At 45.2% G+C, this 18,479-nt stretch overlaps 1 protein-coding gene across 11 annotated transcripts in view; it reads right to left on the bottom strand.

The window, feature by feature from the left end:
* The window catches only part of LOC126538440 (DENN domain-containing protein 2D-like), a 423,989-nt gene that overhangs the window by 240,076 nt on the left and 165,434 nt on the right, over nucleotides 1–18,479 (bottom strand). For 10 of the 11 annotated variants that reach the window (XR_008613950.2, XR_008613951.2, XM_050185285.3 and 7 more), the window contains exon 9: nucleotides 17,309–17,431. The exons of the other annotated variant lie outside the window; for it this stretch is intronic. Coding sequence is in view for 8 of the 10 variants with exons in the window: in XM_050185285.3 (XP_050041242.1) it covers nucleotides 17,309–17,431 (123 nt within the window). In the remaining 2 variants the exon portion in view is untranslated. The remainder of the gene's footprint in view (nucleotides 1–17,308; nucleotides 17,432–18,479) is intronic. 11 annotated transcript variants of the gene reach the window in all.

Here is an 18,479-nt window from a genome sequence, read left to right as displayed (position 1 = left end):
GCAAAACATATTTTACAATTTGTAGAAGTGAATAGTTTACTTTACTCATACCAGCATGGCTTCCGTACTGGACTATCTACTATTACACAATTAATTGAAGTAGTTCATGATCTCGCTGCCGCCTTAGATGAGAAGCACCAGATTAACGTCATTTGCATAGATTTTGTGAAAGCCTTCGATAAGGTTCCGCATAATAAGCTGATCTTTAAACTGAGAGAAATAGGTATCGATGAAAGATTAGTGCTATGAATAAAAGAATATTTAAGTGATCGTAAGCAGACTGTAAGCTTAGATGGCAGCCTGTCGAGTCCACTCCCAAGTGCTTTCAGGTGTTCCTCAGGGGTCAGTCTTGGGCCCACTGTTATTTCTCATATATATAAACGATATCTCTTCTGTTGTTGAAGAACCGGTAAAAATGAAGCTTTTTGCAGATGATTGCCTAATTTATTCTACCCTAACCAATGTTCAGGATCAACTCAGAATTAGTTGTTGTTTAGAAAATTTCAGCCGATGGTGTAAATTATGGGGTATGAATATAAACTACATTAAATCAACATACACACATATGACTAAGAAAGTAAACGTTCTGCCTTTTAACTATTACATCGATGGTAATTTGTTAGTTCGTGCTAACCAGTTTAAATATTTAGGTGTTACAGTTACGCATAATCTGACATGGCATACGCACATAGAAAATGTGTGCTCGAAGGCGAATCTGAGATTAGGTTTCTTAAGGCAAAAACTAGGTCAACCTTCGCGAGATGCAAAGCTGATAGCTTGTAAAACTTTTGTTAGACCTTTACTTGAATATGCCTCAGTCATCTGGAGCCCTTATCAGAAAGAAATGACTACAAAGTTAGAAAAAGTTCAACATCGTGCCGCGCGCTTCATATGCTCAAAGTACCGCCGTTTAGATTCCGTTACACTGATGTTGCAGTCTTGTGCACTGGAAACACTAGAAGTACAAAGGCAAAAAAATCTTCTGTAAGTGTTCTTTAGAATACTAGATGGACATTTAAAAATAAACAAAGATGAGTATGTGCAGCTTCCAGGAAAATGAAGCAGTCGTGTTAATCATCAATATGTTTTACGCCCATACTTTGCTCACAGTGACGTGTTCCGCTTTTCTTTTTTCCCAGCCGTGATTGAACTAGGGAACGCGATACCAAGCTTTGTGGCAGATGCCAGAGATGTTTGTGAATTTGAAAAATTGTTAAACATGTATTTTTGTGATTCCGCTGCTGCTTGACGCACCTGTGTATATGGTCTGCCTTTATTTGAACCCTCCCTGTAAGAACCCTCAGCAGAGGGTTGACCAGTATGAAGAAATAAATAAATAAATAAATAAATAAATAAATAAATAAATATATATATATATATATTATACCTAGGCCACACAACCGTGCAGGCACAGAGAATACATTACTGACATCTGACAACTTATCGCATGCGCAAACGTAGGAATTCAAATTCTGATGGGTGCAGGGACAAAGATGCATCACTGATGTAATTATTGCCTTGTCTTTTAACGTGATAGGCCTCTAAGGCAAGCTGCGCATGTTCATTCTTGCTTCTGCCAAGAATTAACGTCCGATCAAGTTGCGCCTCACAAATGCTGCAAGGGTTTATATGCGCAACAAGGTGTGCTCCTCTATCTACATTTTTGTTTACATTTTGCGCATGTTCCCTGAGTTGCTCATTGACACAACGCCCTGTCTGGCCAAGATATGTCTTACCACATGAGAGTGGAATGCCATAAACCACGCCGACAGCGCACGACACATATGAGGCACCATGCCGAATTTGGCATCCTCCTCTGCTATCTCTGCAGGTGTGGGAACATAGCTTTGAAAGCTTGTTTGGCATAGAAATTGCCAAAGGAACACCATGCCTGCAAGCAACTTTCTTGAGTTGATGGGTCACCTTATGCATATAAGGGACCACCGCAGGCCTTCGCGTTTCACGTTCGGCGGCCGGCCTTTTTGTGGTTTTTCTTCTCTGGATCAGGGCTTCAACCAGAGCAGTCAAAAGCGACATAGGGAACCCAGCTGCCAAAAGTTGGCTGATCTGATTATGAAAACTTTCTTGCATCTTGTGCACACACGAACTCTTAAGAGCGAATTCCATACATGATGACGCAATGCCTCTTTTCACAATCTTCAAGTGCGCAGACCTAAAGGACAAAAGTTCCTTTTTCGCATGGGGTTGATACGCCCAACACACATGGCGTTCACAGAATTCAAGCTTTAGTTCCAAGAACTGCAATACATTGTTTTGTGGACTCTTGTAATACAATAAAAGTATTAAATAAAACTAAATAAGTATTAAGTATTAGATAAAGATAAAGTATTAAATAATTAAATAAAGCCTTTATTGTTTTTAATGACCAACCGTATTTACAACGGAATGGTATTTGTATTGGGTAGTGTGTTGCTCCCGTTCTTGTGGATATTTTTTTTGTCTAGTGTGGATCATTCTTGAGACCATGCTTTCATTGAGCAGAAAGTTTTAAAAGTTTTTAGGTATGTCGATGATTTTTTTGTACTTTTATCGCTTGACTCGTCCTACCAGGATAAGATCAATAAGGTTTAAGAGGATTTTAAGGTACATGGACAAGGTCTTGTGTTTACCCACGAGAGTCCACAAAACAATGTATAGCAGTTCTTGCAACTGAAGCTTGAATTCTGTGAATGCTATGTGTGTTGGGCGTATCAACCCCGTGCGAAAAATGAACTTTTGTCCTTTAGGTCTGCGCACTAAGATTGTGAAAAGAGGCATTGCGTCGTCATGTATGGAATTGGCTCTTAAGAGTTCGTGTGTGCACAAGATGCAAGAAAGTTTTGATAATCAGATCAGCCGACTTTTGGCAGCTGGGTTCCCTATGTCGCTTTTGACTGCTCTGGTTGAAGCTCTGATCCAGAGAAGAAAAACCACAAAAAGGTCGGCCGCCGAACGTGAAATGCGAAGGCCTGCGGTGGTACCACATGCATAAGGTGACCCATCAACTCAAGAAAGTTGCTTGCAGGCATGGTGTTTCTTTGGCAATTTCTATGCCAAACAAGCTTTCAAAGCTATGTTCCCACACCTGCGGAGAGAGCAGAGGAGGATGCCGAATTCGGCATGGTGCCTCATATGTGTCATGCGCTGTCGGCGTGGTTTATGGCATTCCACTCTCATGTGGTAAGACATACGTTGGCCAGACAGGACGTTGCGTCAATGAGCGACTCAGGGAACATGCGCAAAATGTAAACAAAAATGTAGATAGAGGAGCGCACCTTGTTGCGCATATAAACTCGTGCAGCAATTGTGAGGCGCAACTTGATCGGACGTTAATTCTTGGCAGAAGCAAGAATGAACATGCGCGGCTTGCCTTAGAGGCCTATCACGTTAAAAGACAAGGCAATAATGGCATCAGTGATACATCTTTGTCCCTGTACCCATCAGAATTTGAATTCTTACGTTTGCGCATGCGCAGATGTCAATAATGTATTCTCTGCGCCTGCGCAGTTGTGTGGCCTAGGTATATATATGCATCGACGATGAAGGGAAAAAAAGAAGTTGTTAGTCAGTGCCAGTGTGTGTCGTGTCTTTCTTTTTGTGGTTTGTCTTAGGTGTTTGCGCTGTAATCTTAAGTTCAGTCTTTCTCACGTTATAATTTCGAATATCACTCATTTTCTCCTTAATTAGTTTTGACAGTTCCACAAATTCTATCTGATCTCTCGAGTTGGACACTTTCATTCTTTGTCATTTCCTTTGTTACTTGGGAGAGCTTACCTACTGGTTGCCTTGGTGCTTTACCTTCCACTTCAGTTGTTCCTTCTGAAGCCAGCCTAGTTACAGTTTCAATCATTGACTCTATGCCATCTTCATCTATCCGTTCTAAGGCTGCATATTTGTTTGCAAGCACCAGCATGAATTTGTCTGCTTTTACCCTTACTGCCTCTAGGTTAGGTTGACCTGCTTCTTCTTGACCAATTTTACTCTTTCTCTCTTCAAATTGAGGTGAATCCTAGCTCTCACTAACCTATGACCACTGCACTTTACCCCACCCATCACTTCTATATCCTGCACTATGCTGGGATCAGCAGAAAGTATGAAATCAATTTCATTTCTTGTTTCACCATAAGGGCTTTTCTGTGAATTCTACCAGCATCTTTCTTCTAGTGTTCCTAGAATCGACGCTGTAGTTACAAATTGCTTGTTCACCAGCTTGCTTTTTCCTCACTTTTGCAATGAAAAGTCGTTCTTTACTACAGGACATATACTGAGCTTGCACTTTTCTCATCGCTAATTAAAAATTTTCATAAAACTCATCTGCTTCATCATCATCGTAACTGGATGTTGGAGCGCAGGCTTGTACAACCTTTATTCTATACCTCTTATTAAGTTTGATTAAGACTACTGCTACCCTCTCATTAATGCTGTAGAATTTGTCAATATTGCCTGCTACCTAATTATGGATTAGGAATTCTACCCCGCATTGCTTCTTATCTTGGAGACCTCTATAGCAGAGAACATGGCCGTTAGTCAGCAGTATATAAGCTTCACCAGTCCTAATCTCACTAAGGCCAATGATATCCCAAACAATGTCTGATAGTTCTTTAAAGAATCCTGCTAAACCCTTGAAAGCCCTTGAAAAACAAGGGCCTGGAGGCACATGCTGTACAAAACTATCACAGCAGCATCCTCTGGAAAGAGGATGTGCTACGAATTTAATGGGCTTATAACGTGTAGGACAACATCATTCAAGAAATTGAAGACTGCTTTGGTGTTAAAAAGCGGTTCTTTACCAAGAAACACAGCCGGGTGAAGAGGGACGCAACAGCAGTGTGCAAGAGGAAAATGTTCAGCTTAGGCTTCTTGACACTCCAGGAGGACGTGGAGGACGGTCAGCCTCTCACCACATCTACCACAGGTTGGAGGTTCATTTCCAGTAAGTAGAAAATTATGGGTGCCAAATGTATGTCCTATTCTGAGATGACAGAATAGCACATCTGTTCGGCGTGACTTTGTTGTGGAGGGCCAGAAACCTAACTGTGCCTTTATCACATGCAACTTATTTGTTTCCGCGTCCCAAAAGTGTTGCCAGTGGTTTTGCAGTTTCCGTTGTGAGAAAGGTCTCAGATCTGTGGCAGTGAGAGCAGTGGTAGGATTAATAGCTTGAGATGAAATTGACGTGGCCATCTCGTCCGCCAGAATGTTACCCTCGATGCCCCTATGGCTAGGCACCCAGCATATAATGACATGCTGGTTAGATATATATATATATATATATATATATATATATATATATATATATATATATATATATATATACGTTACACAGGTTATAATAGAGCTCAATAAGTACTGGACTTTTGTGCTTACAGAGTGACATCAAGGCCTTCACAATGCTTGTGGAGTCTGTATATATAACTGCTTTTTCAAGTTTTGATTTCCTAATTTGTTTCACAGCTGACAATAGTGCCTTGGCCACAAAGATACTTGTTTCCGGATGCAGCACACCGGATTACGAGAAGGATGGACTGATGGCTGCATAGGATGCCCCGGCATTTGACTTCGAAGCGTCTGTGTAGAACTCTGTGCAGGAGTGCTTGTACTGGAGTTCTAGGAAATGCATTCAGATTTCGACATCTGGTGCGTGCTTTGTGACTTCTAGAAAGGATATGTCACATTATACCACTCCCAAGGAGGTAAGAGCTTGGTTGGATGCATTAAGCGATGCTCGAGGTGTGGGACATGCATTCCATCGCTAAGCTCCCTCACTTGCAGCGAGAAAGGCTGTCTTACAGAGGGACGATTACGAAAAAGTGTAGCACACATCCTATCATTAACAGTATTAAAACATGGATGTTCATGATTAGAGTGTAATTTGAGAAAATATGTGAGGCTGATGTATGTTCTCTGCAGATGGAGTGACCATTCATTTGATTCTGTGCATAAGTTTTCAATAGGGCTTGCCCTGAAAGCTCCAGTGGCTAAGTGGATACCTTTATGGTGGACGGGATCTAGCATCTTTATAACCATAACTCATAACCGTGAGCAACTACCTCAATGGGTGCAGCATTCTCTCACAATGCATTTCTTTAAGAATGGCTGCATGGTACTGCCACACTAAGGATCGTTGTCACAACAAAAATGAACAACCATCTGTATTCCAATGTGCACATTTGTTGAAAAGGCTTTACCATTTACAGCAGACTACACAATTCATTTGTTGGTGCACTTTTCTCCTCAACTTAATAGGACATGCATGCTCTGTGCACCCTTTTATACGTCACACTATGTCTCATTCTTCTTACATTGTCAACTTGCAGGGAATGCCACAGCATCCCTGTCTTAGGACATGCTGCATCAGATGCCGAGATGCTGGGCAGTGCGAAGTGCACTCATCAGCCGAACTATTACATAAACATGCTGCACGCCTCATGGGTGGTGTAATTGGGGCTGGAGGCCAGCGATCAAGTTTGGGGACGAACACATTGCACGCCTTAATTCTTCTTATGTGAGTTTTGATTTATTTAAGCAGTCACTTTGCTCTTCGCCTGCCGTGAATGGAGGGCACGCAGCAGCAAGACCAAATCAGCTACATGTTCCAACTTTTCCCAATGACAGACACAGGTGCTTGCTAAATTGCATGTTGGGCCAAAAGTTGGTACAGTTAAACCTCGATATAACAAAGTCATCAAAATGGCAATTAGCTTCTTTTTATCAAAATGTTGTATTAAAATTCAACCTTTCTTGCCATTTCTTACATAGAAGGGGCCACAAAATTTTGCAAATTAGTGGGCAAATGAAAAAAAGCAAATTTGAATGAGAAATCAATTCAGTTTGAGAGACAGTGAGGAAAGATACGGTTTCATGCAATGTCAATGATATTTTCACATTGGCAGTACAAATTTAGTGAAGCCACCCACACACTCGCCTCCACTTGGTCCCCATGGAAAGTGCTGCATGCAGTGGGACGATGCTATCACGTAAAGCCACTCGCAGGGAAGAGGAAATGCTTCGTTTGTCTCTTGATTCGATGCGTGCCCGAAACTTGAGATTATACAAGCCCCAGTACTAAACACCGAAACAATGCACATGATGCCATGCCATTTTGGCACGCCCAGCCTTTTACACACATGGCAGACACAGGGGGTGCAGGCCTCATATGCAGCTCAGCTGTGCTGACAGCCATGCCTTACCTGCCCTGCCCTCCACTCCCCCCCCCCCCCCCTTTCGTGCCAATACCGTAAGCTCACTGCTCTCCCCATTTTTCTTGGTTTGCACGAGAAGACGGCACTCATTTGGGCCACACCATACTTCTTGGCTCACCATCATATGCTTTCATACGCACTCATTGCAAACAGCGCGCAGGGCTCAACAGGATTTTATCGGACTTAGACTTTACACAGAACATGACGCTGCTCCACTTTGGTGGCTACTCTTGGTTGTGCGGCGAAATTTGAGAGGTGAAATTGCAAGCAGCTGCTTGTAATTCAACCATTTGACCGCAGAAGTTTCTAGTTATTGTCTCGGTAGTCCTTTACGGTGGCAGTGAAATTTCATTATATTGAAATCGGATATTGTGGGCTTACTCTATGTCACCCTGCGCAACGTTGGTAAATCACCCCAAAAGGGGGCTTCATGACACGACATGACGGCGTGCGGGAATAGACCGAATGCAGGTTCAAACAACAAGCCGGAAGACCTGGCCAGCTCTTGACATGTATGCAGATCTCTCCCAGGAACATGAGACGTCCAGGACAGTTAATGCAGTTATTGCCTAGAACAGTATGCCAGTAAATACAACATGGTGCTTAAACGCATGGAGCACACTCGGCACCCCCTATGGCAGAGGAAGGCAGGTTCCGCACAGCGTTGACAATGGTTTGCACATCCGGGCCTAGATTGTTCGAAGACACTACCTAGCACTTACTGCCACCAACTTTGGTCAGCGATAGTTCAGACACACAGAATGTGACGCACCGAGCACCTGCAACCACCCCAAAGGCAGAACGCAGAGCCACTCGGCAAACCACACTCAAGCAAGCTGGCAAAGCATGTGAAAGTCCAGAGGCCGGGGGCGTTGAGGATACAAATAGATGGTTGCTCACGTACCTGCTGCTTTCCTCTCGTGACCGGTGCTCATCCTACTCGCTGCTCGACTCCCCACTTGCCTTGACAATGGTCCCCAGTTGTGGCTTGCTCTTCCCTACGTCACGCCCCACGACTCATTCGGTGGGCCGCGTAGCATGATGCCTCGGGACGCGGCTGCAGCGTCCCGAGGCATCAATGGTGCAGAATCGATGGACAAGCATTGGGGATTTCCTCACACTGACAAATGAGCCCGAAGCCAGAGGCACAGCAACGACTGCGCCCGGCAGACCGAAGGAACTCCCACAGTATAAACATAACATTGTTACATTGAAGTTCTAAATACGTGGTGTTCCAAGGACAAGAATTGATGCAAAACTAAAAACTGGCATGAGTGATGCGAGCAACAGCGGCTTGTGCAATGTGGACAGGCTGTCGATACAGCAGTGCAGAACCACACATATGATGCTAAGCAGTGTCTTGTTATAAGTGGCTGCACTTTATGGCATCAAGCTTGTCAAGCATTGCAGTGTTGCCTGCATTAGTGCAGTAAATGCTCATTAACTGAAACTCTAACATCTTGAAGTATTGTTTAAGGCAAACTTTTTTTCCAGCTATGGTTCCAACCCATACGTTTTTCACTTCTTATCTCAAAAAGTTATCGTGCCGGACGGCGGGTATCTCAAAAACTCAACTTTGAAAATACTAGAAAAGAAGGCAACGAGGCAGCGACCCTTCCACTCACTTTTTACCAAACAGCAGCTAATTGGCCGAGCCAGACAACACGTTGGGCCGCGCTACCCGCTTGTGTTTCCCTCTTCTTTCTATCTATCACGACTAGTGCGCATTTGCTCGGCTGCTCACTGCCACTTTGTTGTGGCTGCCACGGGTGCCTCCGTTTCTGTGACATGTGTAAACCTGGCCTTGAAAGTCATTGAGAACAAAGCTTTAGCTACCTTTGTGCAGCCTCCAAAAACTTTCCTTCGTTACGTAGACGGTTGTTTCCGCGTGATCCACAGGTCAGAAGTGCAACCGTTTCTGGACCACCTGAACTCTATTGAACGGTCTATCGAACTAACGGCTGAAGAACAAAGCAACGGACGAATTGCCTTTCTTGATGTTCAACGCTCCTTCAGAGGCTGCTCTACAGTCCTGTCGTATGTGTTCCTTTGTCTTCGTCTTTAGCGCTTTTTTATGAACTGTCAAGACCACACATTTGGGCAAGTATCTCAGCTTTGCCTCAATGCATTCCAAGGGACAGAAATGCTCTGTGGTGGCTTCTTTGATCAAGCGTGCATCTAGTCTTTGCTCAGATGAATCCGCATGAAGGAGGGAATTCAAAAAACGAAAAAAATGATCTCGCGGGTAATGGCCATCCCTCGCCAACTATCGTATTTACACGATTGTGAGTCGACTCGAATGTAAGTTGACCCCCCGGTATCGCGCGCAGGAAAAATATAAAAAAATAAAATAAAAGCATACCCGAGGGCGCATTCGATAACGCAAATTTATTAGCAGCTGGCATGGTCACTGGACTACTCGTCTTAACTAGTGCTGCCATCGTCAGCGCTGTTACGGTCCCACAGCGCATCATCGCCCAGCGAAATTCCACATTTGGCAAACGACTGCACCACGACATCTTGTGGAACAGCAGTCCACGCCGAAAGCACCGAACCATATGCAGCCATCAGGGAAGCTCTTCTGACAGGTCCGGTTGGCATAAGTTTGCGGTCTTCTGCCGCCAGCCACTCGTACTCACGGTGGAGCAGGTCCTTAAAAGGCGAAGATCCAGGCTAGTTTCATGACCATGTCGCACTTCACTGGCAGGGACCAATCACGAATTTCAGCGACGTACGCCGCAAGCTTGGCCTACAGCTTCGGAAAGCATCCAGACTTCGGCACGTGGGAGATTCCTCACTTGCTGTCACAGGTGAAAATTTGACTTCGCTGCAGTCGCCACTCTCGCACCACCCATTCAGAAACATTGAACTTGCGGCCCGCTGCGCAGTGATTTGTTTCTTCGGTGTAAAGGATGGCAGCCCTCTTGAACGCTGCTGTGAATGAGTGCCTTTGGAGCACTCATGATGACTGAAGAAGCATAGAAGTAGCACGTAGCCGGCAGTCAAGTCAAACGCGTCAAACCAATGCCTTCGGTCAAATTATAGAGAAAAACCCATGAGCGGTGTCTGCTCTTCAGGGCTCTTCCATGAACTACCGATCCTCCCCACAAGCGTCACTGTTCTGAGGGTATCGACACTCCCCCATGAGTGTTGTGCGCACTGTAAAACTCTCAAAAATGTTGGAAAACCCTTCCGAAAAGCGAATAAACACGCGGGATAGCAAAAAGCTACGGGTAGGGACATAGAGCAAGCATAAAATTGTAACTACGTTGTAGACCCCGTTGGTCTTGCTTTTTTAGGCGGCGCCATGTTTTGGTTTCGATTGTAAGTCGACCCCCCCCCCCCCCCCCACTTCAGATTTTCAAATTTAGAAAAATGGGTCGACTTACAGTCGTGTAAATAGGGTGCTACGTTAGCAGGAACGCCGCTCCACAGTTCCTCCCAGAACCAAACCAACTCATCACATGAAGATTGCACCCATTCCCTATGCTCCCGGCATAAGCGAAACGCTGGCGAGAATTTTCGAGAATTATGACAAACAAGTCACACACGTGGCATCATACAAATTAAGAAGCCAACTGGTCCGAGTGAAAGACCCATTGGAATGTGGACGTTATCCTGGAGTGATATAGAAGATACCTTGTCAAGACTGCCATGCATCATACATCGGAGAAACAGGCAACTTCAGATGATGTATCAAGCAGCACCAAAATGATGTAGCAAAGGGACACACCGCTGCCAATACACTAGCTGAACATCATCTTAACATGGGTCACAACATTGATTAGAATTCAGTGACTGTCATCGACACAAAAAAATCATTATCATCCCGCCTCCTTTTGGAATCATTATTAATCGTGTTACACTCACACTCTTGCACTTAATCAGACACGTGGAAGTCTACCATAAATATACACTAGATTGCTGCGCCCTCTACTACATATATAAGGCACGGCCTAATTTGCACATAATTGCGCTACAAGAAACAAACATAGAACCAAAATTACAAGGCTACACGTGCTACGAAAATCCGGACGAAGAATGGAAAAGGACAGCGATCCTAGTTAGCAAAAGTCTCACGACCATACAACGCGACAGGATAGCTGACACGGACGTAGAACATGTAATAGTCGAAATAATTCCGAAAAAGAAAAGGGCAGGAGGAAGCATATTCATAGTCAATGTATATAGTTCTCCTAAGCAAAAGAAGGCCAAATTTGAAGAACTATTTAGAGGAGCAAACAAAATCGCAAAAGGAAATGCGCTGGTAATATTAGGCGACTTCAACGCCAGAGAGGAAAGTTGGGGGTACAAGACATCAGAAATAAAAGGTAGGACAGTAGCCGACACGGCAGATAACACAGGGTGCGAGCTAATCACCGACGCCGAAAACCCGACAAGAACCGGGAACAGTGTAACCGAAGATACCTGCGCAGACCTCACCTTCGTCCTGCGAACAAAACAAGCAGAGTGGGAAAACCTAATGGAAAACCTAGGAAGCGACCACTATATAATAAGAACACAAATCACGACATCAGATAAAATCAGACGGCAAATAGGCAAAGCCAGAATCACGGATTGGAGAGCCTTCACAGAGTCGGACAGCGACACGACAAGAGGGGAAATCCAGTCGATATCCAAATGGGGAGAAAAACTCAAAGAACAAGTAAGGAAGTTCACGAAAGAAGTAGAACGCACGCAGCAAACACCGGACGTGGACTCTAGGCTACTCAGACTGTGCGAAGCAAGAAAGGGACTTACGAAGAGGTGGAAGAGGCAGAAATTTAACAGAAAGCTCAAAATAAAAATAGCAGAGATCACAAGGAAAGCGGAGGAGTATGCGGAGCAGCTTGCGAGACAAAACTGGCAGCAGTTCAGCAATTCACTGAACGGGACCCTGAACACAGCAAAGACGTGGAGCATACTCAAAGCCCTACTAGACCCAACCAAAACCACGTCAGAGAATAACAAAGCCATCCATCGACTGGTTCACCAGTATGAAGGGACGAATGAAGAACTGCTGGAAAAAGTACGCAAGAAATGCTTTGGCGACAGCAACCTGGCCGCTTACACAGAAAGATATAAAGGGGAAGAAAACGAAGCATTGGGCAGGCCCATAAGTAAGGAAGAAGTTTATGCGGCAATAAGAAGAGCAACAAGGAACACGGCAGCGGGTGCGGACAAAATTAACAACGCACTTATCCGCAACCTCAGTGACGAGTTAGTGGAAAAATTAACCGACTACCTCAACAAACACTGGGGAGCAGAAACAGTTCCAGAAGAATGGAAACACGCTGAAATCATCATGATTCCAAAGCCAGGAAAGAAACTCCAAGTAGAGAACCTCAGACCAATCTCTCTCACATCATGCTTGGGCAAGATATACGAGAGAGGGGTTACGAAGAGACTTCAAGACTACATGGACGATAACGAATTATACCCGCACAGCATGTTCGGCTTCAGAGCCAAGCTGTCGACGCAAGACGTGCTGCTGCAGATAAAAGAAGAAATACTCAGCGAAATCCCACGCTACGGAGAAAATATCATCATGGCACTCGACATCAAAGGCGCCTTTGACAATGTCAGTCACGAAGCCATACTAACTGGCCTAGACAACCTGAACTGCGGCAGAAAGACACACGGCTATGTCAAAGCATTCCTGTCGGGCAGAACAGCGACCATAGGGCTAGGAGAGCTAAGATCAGACAAGTTCAGCACTCCAAACAAAGGCACACCGCAAGGGTCAGTTATCTCGCCCATCCTTTTTAACATGGCAATGATAGGACTTGCCAAACAATTAGAGGAAATTGGGGGTATACGTCATGCAGTGTACGCCGACAATATCACCATCTGGGCGCAAAGAGCTCCGTTAGGATACCAAGAACTCAAGTTGCAAGAGGCCGCAGCATGCGTAGAAACATATGTCAGGGTAAGAGGACTCGCATGCTCAACGGAGAAATCTGAGCTCCTGAGAGTACGCCGGAGACGCAAGGCCAGCGACGAGGCCAAGCCCCTGAAAATCTACCTGGAGGGACACCAGATCCCGGAAGTGATGCAATGCAGAATACTGGGGATGTGGGTGCAAACAAACCAGCGTTGCACATACGCCCTGGCACTAACCAAGACTGCAGTCAACCAAGTGGCCAGAATGAGTGTCGAAAAGAAGATATGGCATGAAGGAGGCAGACACACTCAAGCTGATAAAAAGCCTAGTAGTCAGCAGAGTGGTGTACAGCCTACCGTACTACAACTGTGTCAAAAGCGAAATCCAGCAAATCGATACCATCCTAAGGAAAGCACTCAAGACGGCGCTTCAAATACCCCAAACAGCGTCGACCGAGAAGCTGCTAGCCCTAGGACTGCACAACAGCTTTGAGGAAGTGCAAGAAGCCCAAAGGATCGCACAATTCCAAAGACTACAGCAAACTGAAACCGGTAGAAGACTTCTAGTCAGGTACGGCGGCGAATCAACCCTACGAGAAGTACAAGATAACATGACGATCCCGGACGAGTACCGCAGTACCATCAGGGTAGCACCAATACCCAGAAATATGGACCCGAACCTGCACAAGGCATGCAGGGAGGCGAGGGCAGAGTACATGCAAAGGACACTGGCCACCCGGAACGAAACGGTGTATGTTGACGCCGCAACATACGCCGGCAAAGGAGAAGGCAATAAGCATAAAGTGGCGACGGTGATTGGCCCGGACCTCAGGGAAATCACCAGCGCGTCAATACGGAACTGCACGGTAGTTGAAGCCGAGGAAGCGGCCGTAGCTCTAGCGGCAGTGGAGGGCTATCGACTAGGCAAATCCCTAACGATTCTAGCAGACTCGCAAACAGCATGCCGGAATTACATGAATGGCAGGACCAGCCGCAAAGCGCTGAACATTCTCCGCTCTAACGGCCGACCCACAGACAAGCAAAGCAAACACGCGATAGATTGGATACAGGGACACACGAGTGTCGAGGGAAATCTGGAGGCAGATAGGATAGCTCGAGGGTACGCAACAAACCGGGCGTCCAAGAACACTGCCGCCATAGAGGACCCAGAACCGGTAGGCCAAACATACGCTGACACGCTAAACTACTTCAGGAGCGCCAGAATGAGATACTCGGCACCAGACAAACAACTCAACAGAGAAGAAGCCGTAATCTGGCGGCAACTACAAACGGGCACATACCCGAACTTATACACACTAAACAAAATTTACCCTACCCAATATGAGAACACATGCCCCTGGTGCGCGGACAAGCCCACGCTATATCATATCACGTGGGCCTGCCAAAAAGCAAAAGAAATAACCATAATAGAAAACCCGAGTGCGGAACAGTGGGAGAGGATGCTTTCCAGCGACATCCTGAAAGTCCAGCAAGAGCTAGTAAGGCGTGCTCGCACGGCAGCTACCCTCAGTGGGGCCCTAGACTAGGGGCACCAACCCTGCAAATCAAGATGGAAGAAGCCATCTGAAGAACCGCTAACTCCATATGTAAATAGAGCAAATAAACGTTTTTCACCACCACCACGTACCATTTGTCTCGCTTTTGTTTAGTTTATTTTTTTCAAAGTTTGGAGAGTTTTTGCTCGCTGCCAAGAAGAAAATGTGCACTCCTCGCCAGATGGTGTTCCGTCGAACCCTGGACTACGAAGCAGCTGTGTGCACAAAGTCGATCTTTTTCCCTCTCAGTTAGGGCACTGTCACTGATGCATCAACACACAGCGTATTAATTGTTGTCTTGGGCAAGATGATCACTACTTTTGAGCAGGCGTGATCAGCCCAAACATTGCACCCAAACCAGGCCAGCATGAGAGCCCACAGTGTTTTGGCAAGATCACGTCTGGATAAGGTTCGCCCACTTCATACTCCAGCATGATGCGCGAGGCACAAATGCTGCATCAGTCATGGCATCTGCTCAAAGGCATGACAATTGCACACTTTTGTAGTTTCAGTTTTTAATGTTATTGTCTACAATTCATTATGATGCAGAGAGTAGCAGCGTCAGCTTTTTTTTTTTATGTTTGAAAACGGCTACCGTATTTTATATAACCTGCACCAAAATTGGTGAAATGTGTTTAAAAAGTGGGAGTGCGTGTTATCTGCAAATATTCAGGAAGGGAGGGAGCAGGGGGGTTGGCTTCATGGCAACGTGCAACCAGCCGTGCAGAGTCCGCATCCCCATTGACATCGATGTGTGTGTTAAGCCAATAAGAGGCTAACACAGGTCACAGCCCGGTCCACATCCATAGTCCTATCCGACGCTTTTCATTTCTTTTTCATTTTTTTTTTCATTTATTATACAGAAAAAGAGAACAAACATACTCAAAAACTAAAGTACTCCCTATACAAACAATCTATGCATGCTTTTCAAGTTGGGTGCCCTTTCCTGTGTGCCCAGTTTGCACAGTTGGCCAGCCTTGTTTAGGCATCATGCGTGTGTGTCAGTGGCAAGCTTTAACAGCAAAAGAGAAACTGAATATCGTAGCTGCTGCTGAAAAAATCGGCAACAGAGCTGCTGTGAGAAAGCATGACATCAATGAGTCCTGCCTTCATGACTGACGGAACAAAAAAGAGTCTCTCAAAACTGCGAACAGGGACAGGCAAGCATTTCGCGGATCTAAGAATGGCACGTACCCCACCTCGAAATGCAGGTTGCCAAATTAATTAAAGAGTGAATGAATCATGGTCTCGTGTCAAAAGAGATGGTGCAGATGGCAGCCCTGAAGCTGGCCTGGGAAATGAGTTTCGTGCAAGCCATGGATGAGTGCAGCGTTTATGGCCAAGCATGGAGTTTCGATGCGGCAGCGAACTACCATGTGCAAGTGGCTTCCCAACATGGAGAGAAAATGCTCAACTTTCAATGTTACGTCATCAGACTTAGGAAAGAGCACAACTACTTTCTATCTCAAGTAGGAAGTGCTGCCCAAACTCCAGTATATTTCAAGATGCCGATGGACATGAATCTGGAAAAAAGGAGCTCAAACTCTATTAGTGTGCTGACTGGTAGAAACACCAAGCTGCGCTGCACAGTGATGAGGTGAGCTTTGGGCGACGGCACTAAACTGCACCTGTGCCTGATATTCAAGGGCAAGGCACGACCAAGTACACCATTGCCTCCAGGAATCGTTGTGCTGGTGTAAGACAATTCCTGGATGAACCTCATCAATACTAGATTGGAGCAATCTGAGAAAAAAAGACTAGGTGCCTTGTAGGCACACCGGTCGATGCTAGTGCTGGACTCCTTCCGAGGCCACTGCACGGGGAAAGCTCGCCTCACTGACAACGGCACAGACCTTGTCATAATACCTGGTGGCATGAGTTCCATGCTCCAACCATTCGACATGTGTCTCAATAAGCCATTCAAGGCCCACATGAAGTGACTATATTCCCAGAGGATGGCCGACGGTCTTTACGCCTTCACACCAATGGGATGTGTGTGAAGGCCAGCTATCGCACTGCTGTGCCAGTGCAATTGCTGTGCATGCGTGGGGGGCAATCGCGGCCAACATGGTGCACAGAAGCTTCAAGAAATGTGCGTTAAGCAACAGCTCAGATGGTCCCGAAGACAATTAAGTCTTTGAGAGCCGCAATGAAGCCTCGGATGGCAGCAGTGAGAGCAGCGACGATTGACAGAATCAGACAACAGCACTGACAACTTTGCAGCAGTTGTTATCAAAACGATATGATGACTGCACAGTTGTAACTTCCTAGTCCTTATTTCTTTGGGTATGCGTGCCGGTTATACACGAGGATTTTTTTTTTCCGTTAGGATCAAATGCAAGGGCAGGAGTACGCGTGAAAATACGGCATGCTCAGATGAGTGGCTTCAAATACTGCATTGGGATCAATCGTCTTGACTCTATGCAAAGCCTGGCACATTGCCAGTAATGGCGTTGCCCATAGATGCCAATGTCTTCGGTGCCTATGCATGCAAAAGTGACCAAAAATATTACTGCCGTTATTCTGGAACAGCTCCACATGTTCAATGTGCTGCCAGATTTGTTGTGATTTTTCTTATCTCGAAACTCCAATTCTCTTGGGATTTTTGCCCGGTATTTACAGCTTTATGCTAGCATGTGTTTACTGTAGTATGACGTGTGGACTGACCAGGGAGAAGCGCACTAGCCTGCACCCAGGCAGGGGCAGGCTCTGCTGGGCAAGTGAGGCCAGCAGCTCAGTCCAGCCTGGCTCAGGCAGACGCTGCAGGGGCACCTCCAGGTCGGCCAGCAGCTGCACAGGGAATTAGTTGAGCTCCATGTCAGCCAAATCTGCTCACACCAATTTTACTCAATTGTGCCTCCAAGTCAATGGCTCGCTTCTTCTCAGAACAGTATTTGTCATGTCATAGGTCATAAAGATGACATGACACTGGCGAGGATTGTATTGGTGCATTGGTGTATTGGCAAGCCAGAGAAGCCTTTGCTTCTCTGGCTTGCCATTTGACAGTTTTTACAAACATGCAATAGCGGAACTGCTAACAGCCATAAACTCCAGCCTATTCGTATCAACTGACAAATTAAATGGCTGCTTAGCAGCGAGTGTGTTGCACTGCTAAGCACGAGATCACAGGATCAAATTTCGGCTGTGCCAGGCACATTTCGAAGGGGGCGCAATGCAAGAACACCCCTGTACCGTGCATTGGGTGCACGTTAAAGAACGCCAGGTTGTCAAAATTAATTAAGTCTCTCATTACTACGTGCTTAGTAATCAGATTCTGGTTTTGGCATGTAAAACCCTGCAATTCAATGAAATTTTTAACAGCAACAGTACAATTGTTTTGCCTTTAATCAATCTGCTTATATTTGAGCAGGCCTACTGACCAGAGCAAATATAATGCAGTCTACTTATCCCCTTAGGGCACCAATTATTTTAGTTTAGTGAAAATTTGGTTTGACCACATCTTGAATCTTCAGAATAATTAAATAGTGGTGTGCGAATACTTGAATATTCGATGTCAAATCGAATAGCATACTCTAATAATTCGATTCATGAAATGAATATTTAATATTTGATTTCTTGAATACAGTAAAATCTCGTTACTATGAACACCACATTAACAAACTTTCAGATTTACGAATTTTTTTTAAATCCCCGCCAAAATGCCTATATTTTCAATGTAAAAAACTTTTAGTGCTACAAATTTCAGATTACTGAATATTTCAGATAATGTGCGTAATTTAATCAGATAATCACCAAAATGCTTCGTTATTACGAAGTCTTGTTGAAGTTTCAGTACCGAATGCCCGAGGCTTACACCTATCATCATCATCTGCAGCAG

Source organism: Dermacentor andersoni, chromosome 4 (genome assembly GCF_023375885.2).
Source record: "Dermacentor andersoni chromosome 4, qqDerAnde1_hic_scaffold, whole genome shotgun sequence".
NCBI classification, from domain to species: Eukaryota; Metazoa; Arthropoda; class Arachnida; order Ixodida; family Ixodidae; genus Dermacentor; species Dermacentor andersoni.
This window is presented reverse-complemented; position numbering and strand designations above follow the sequence as displayed.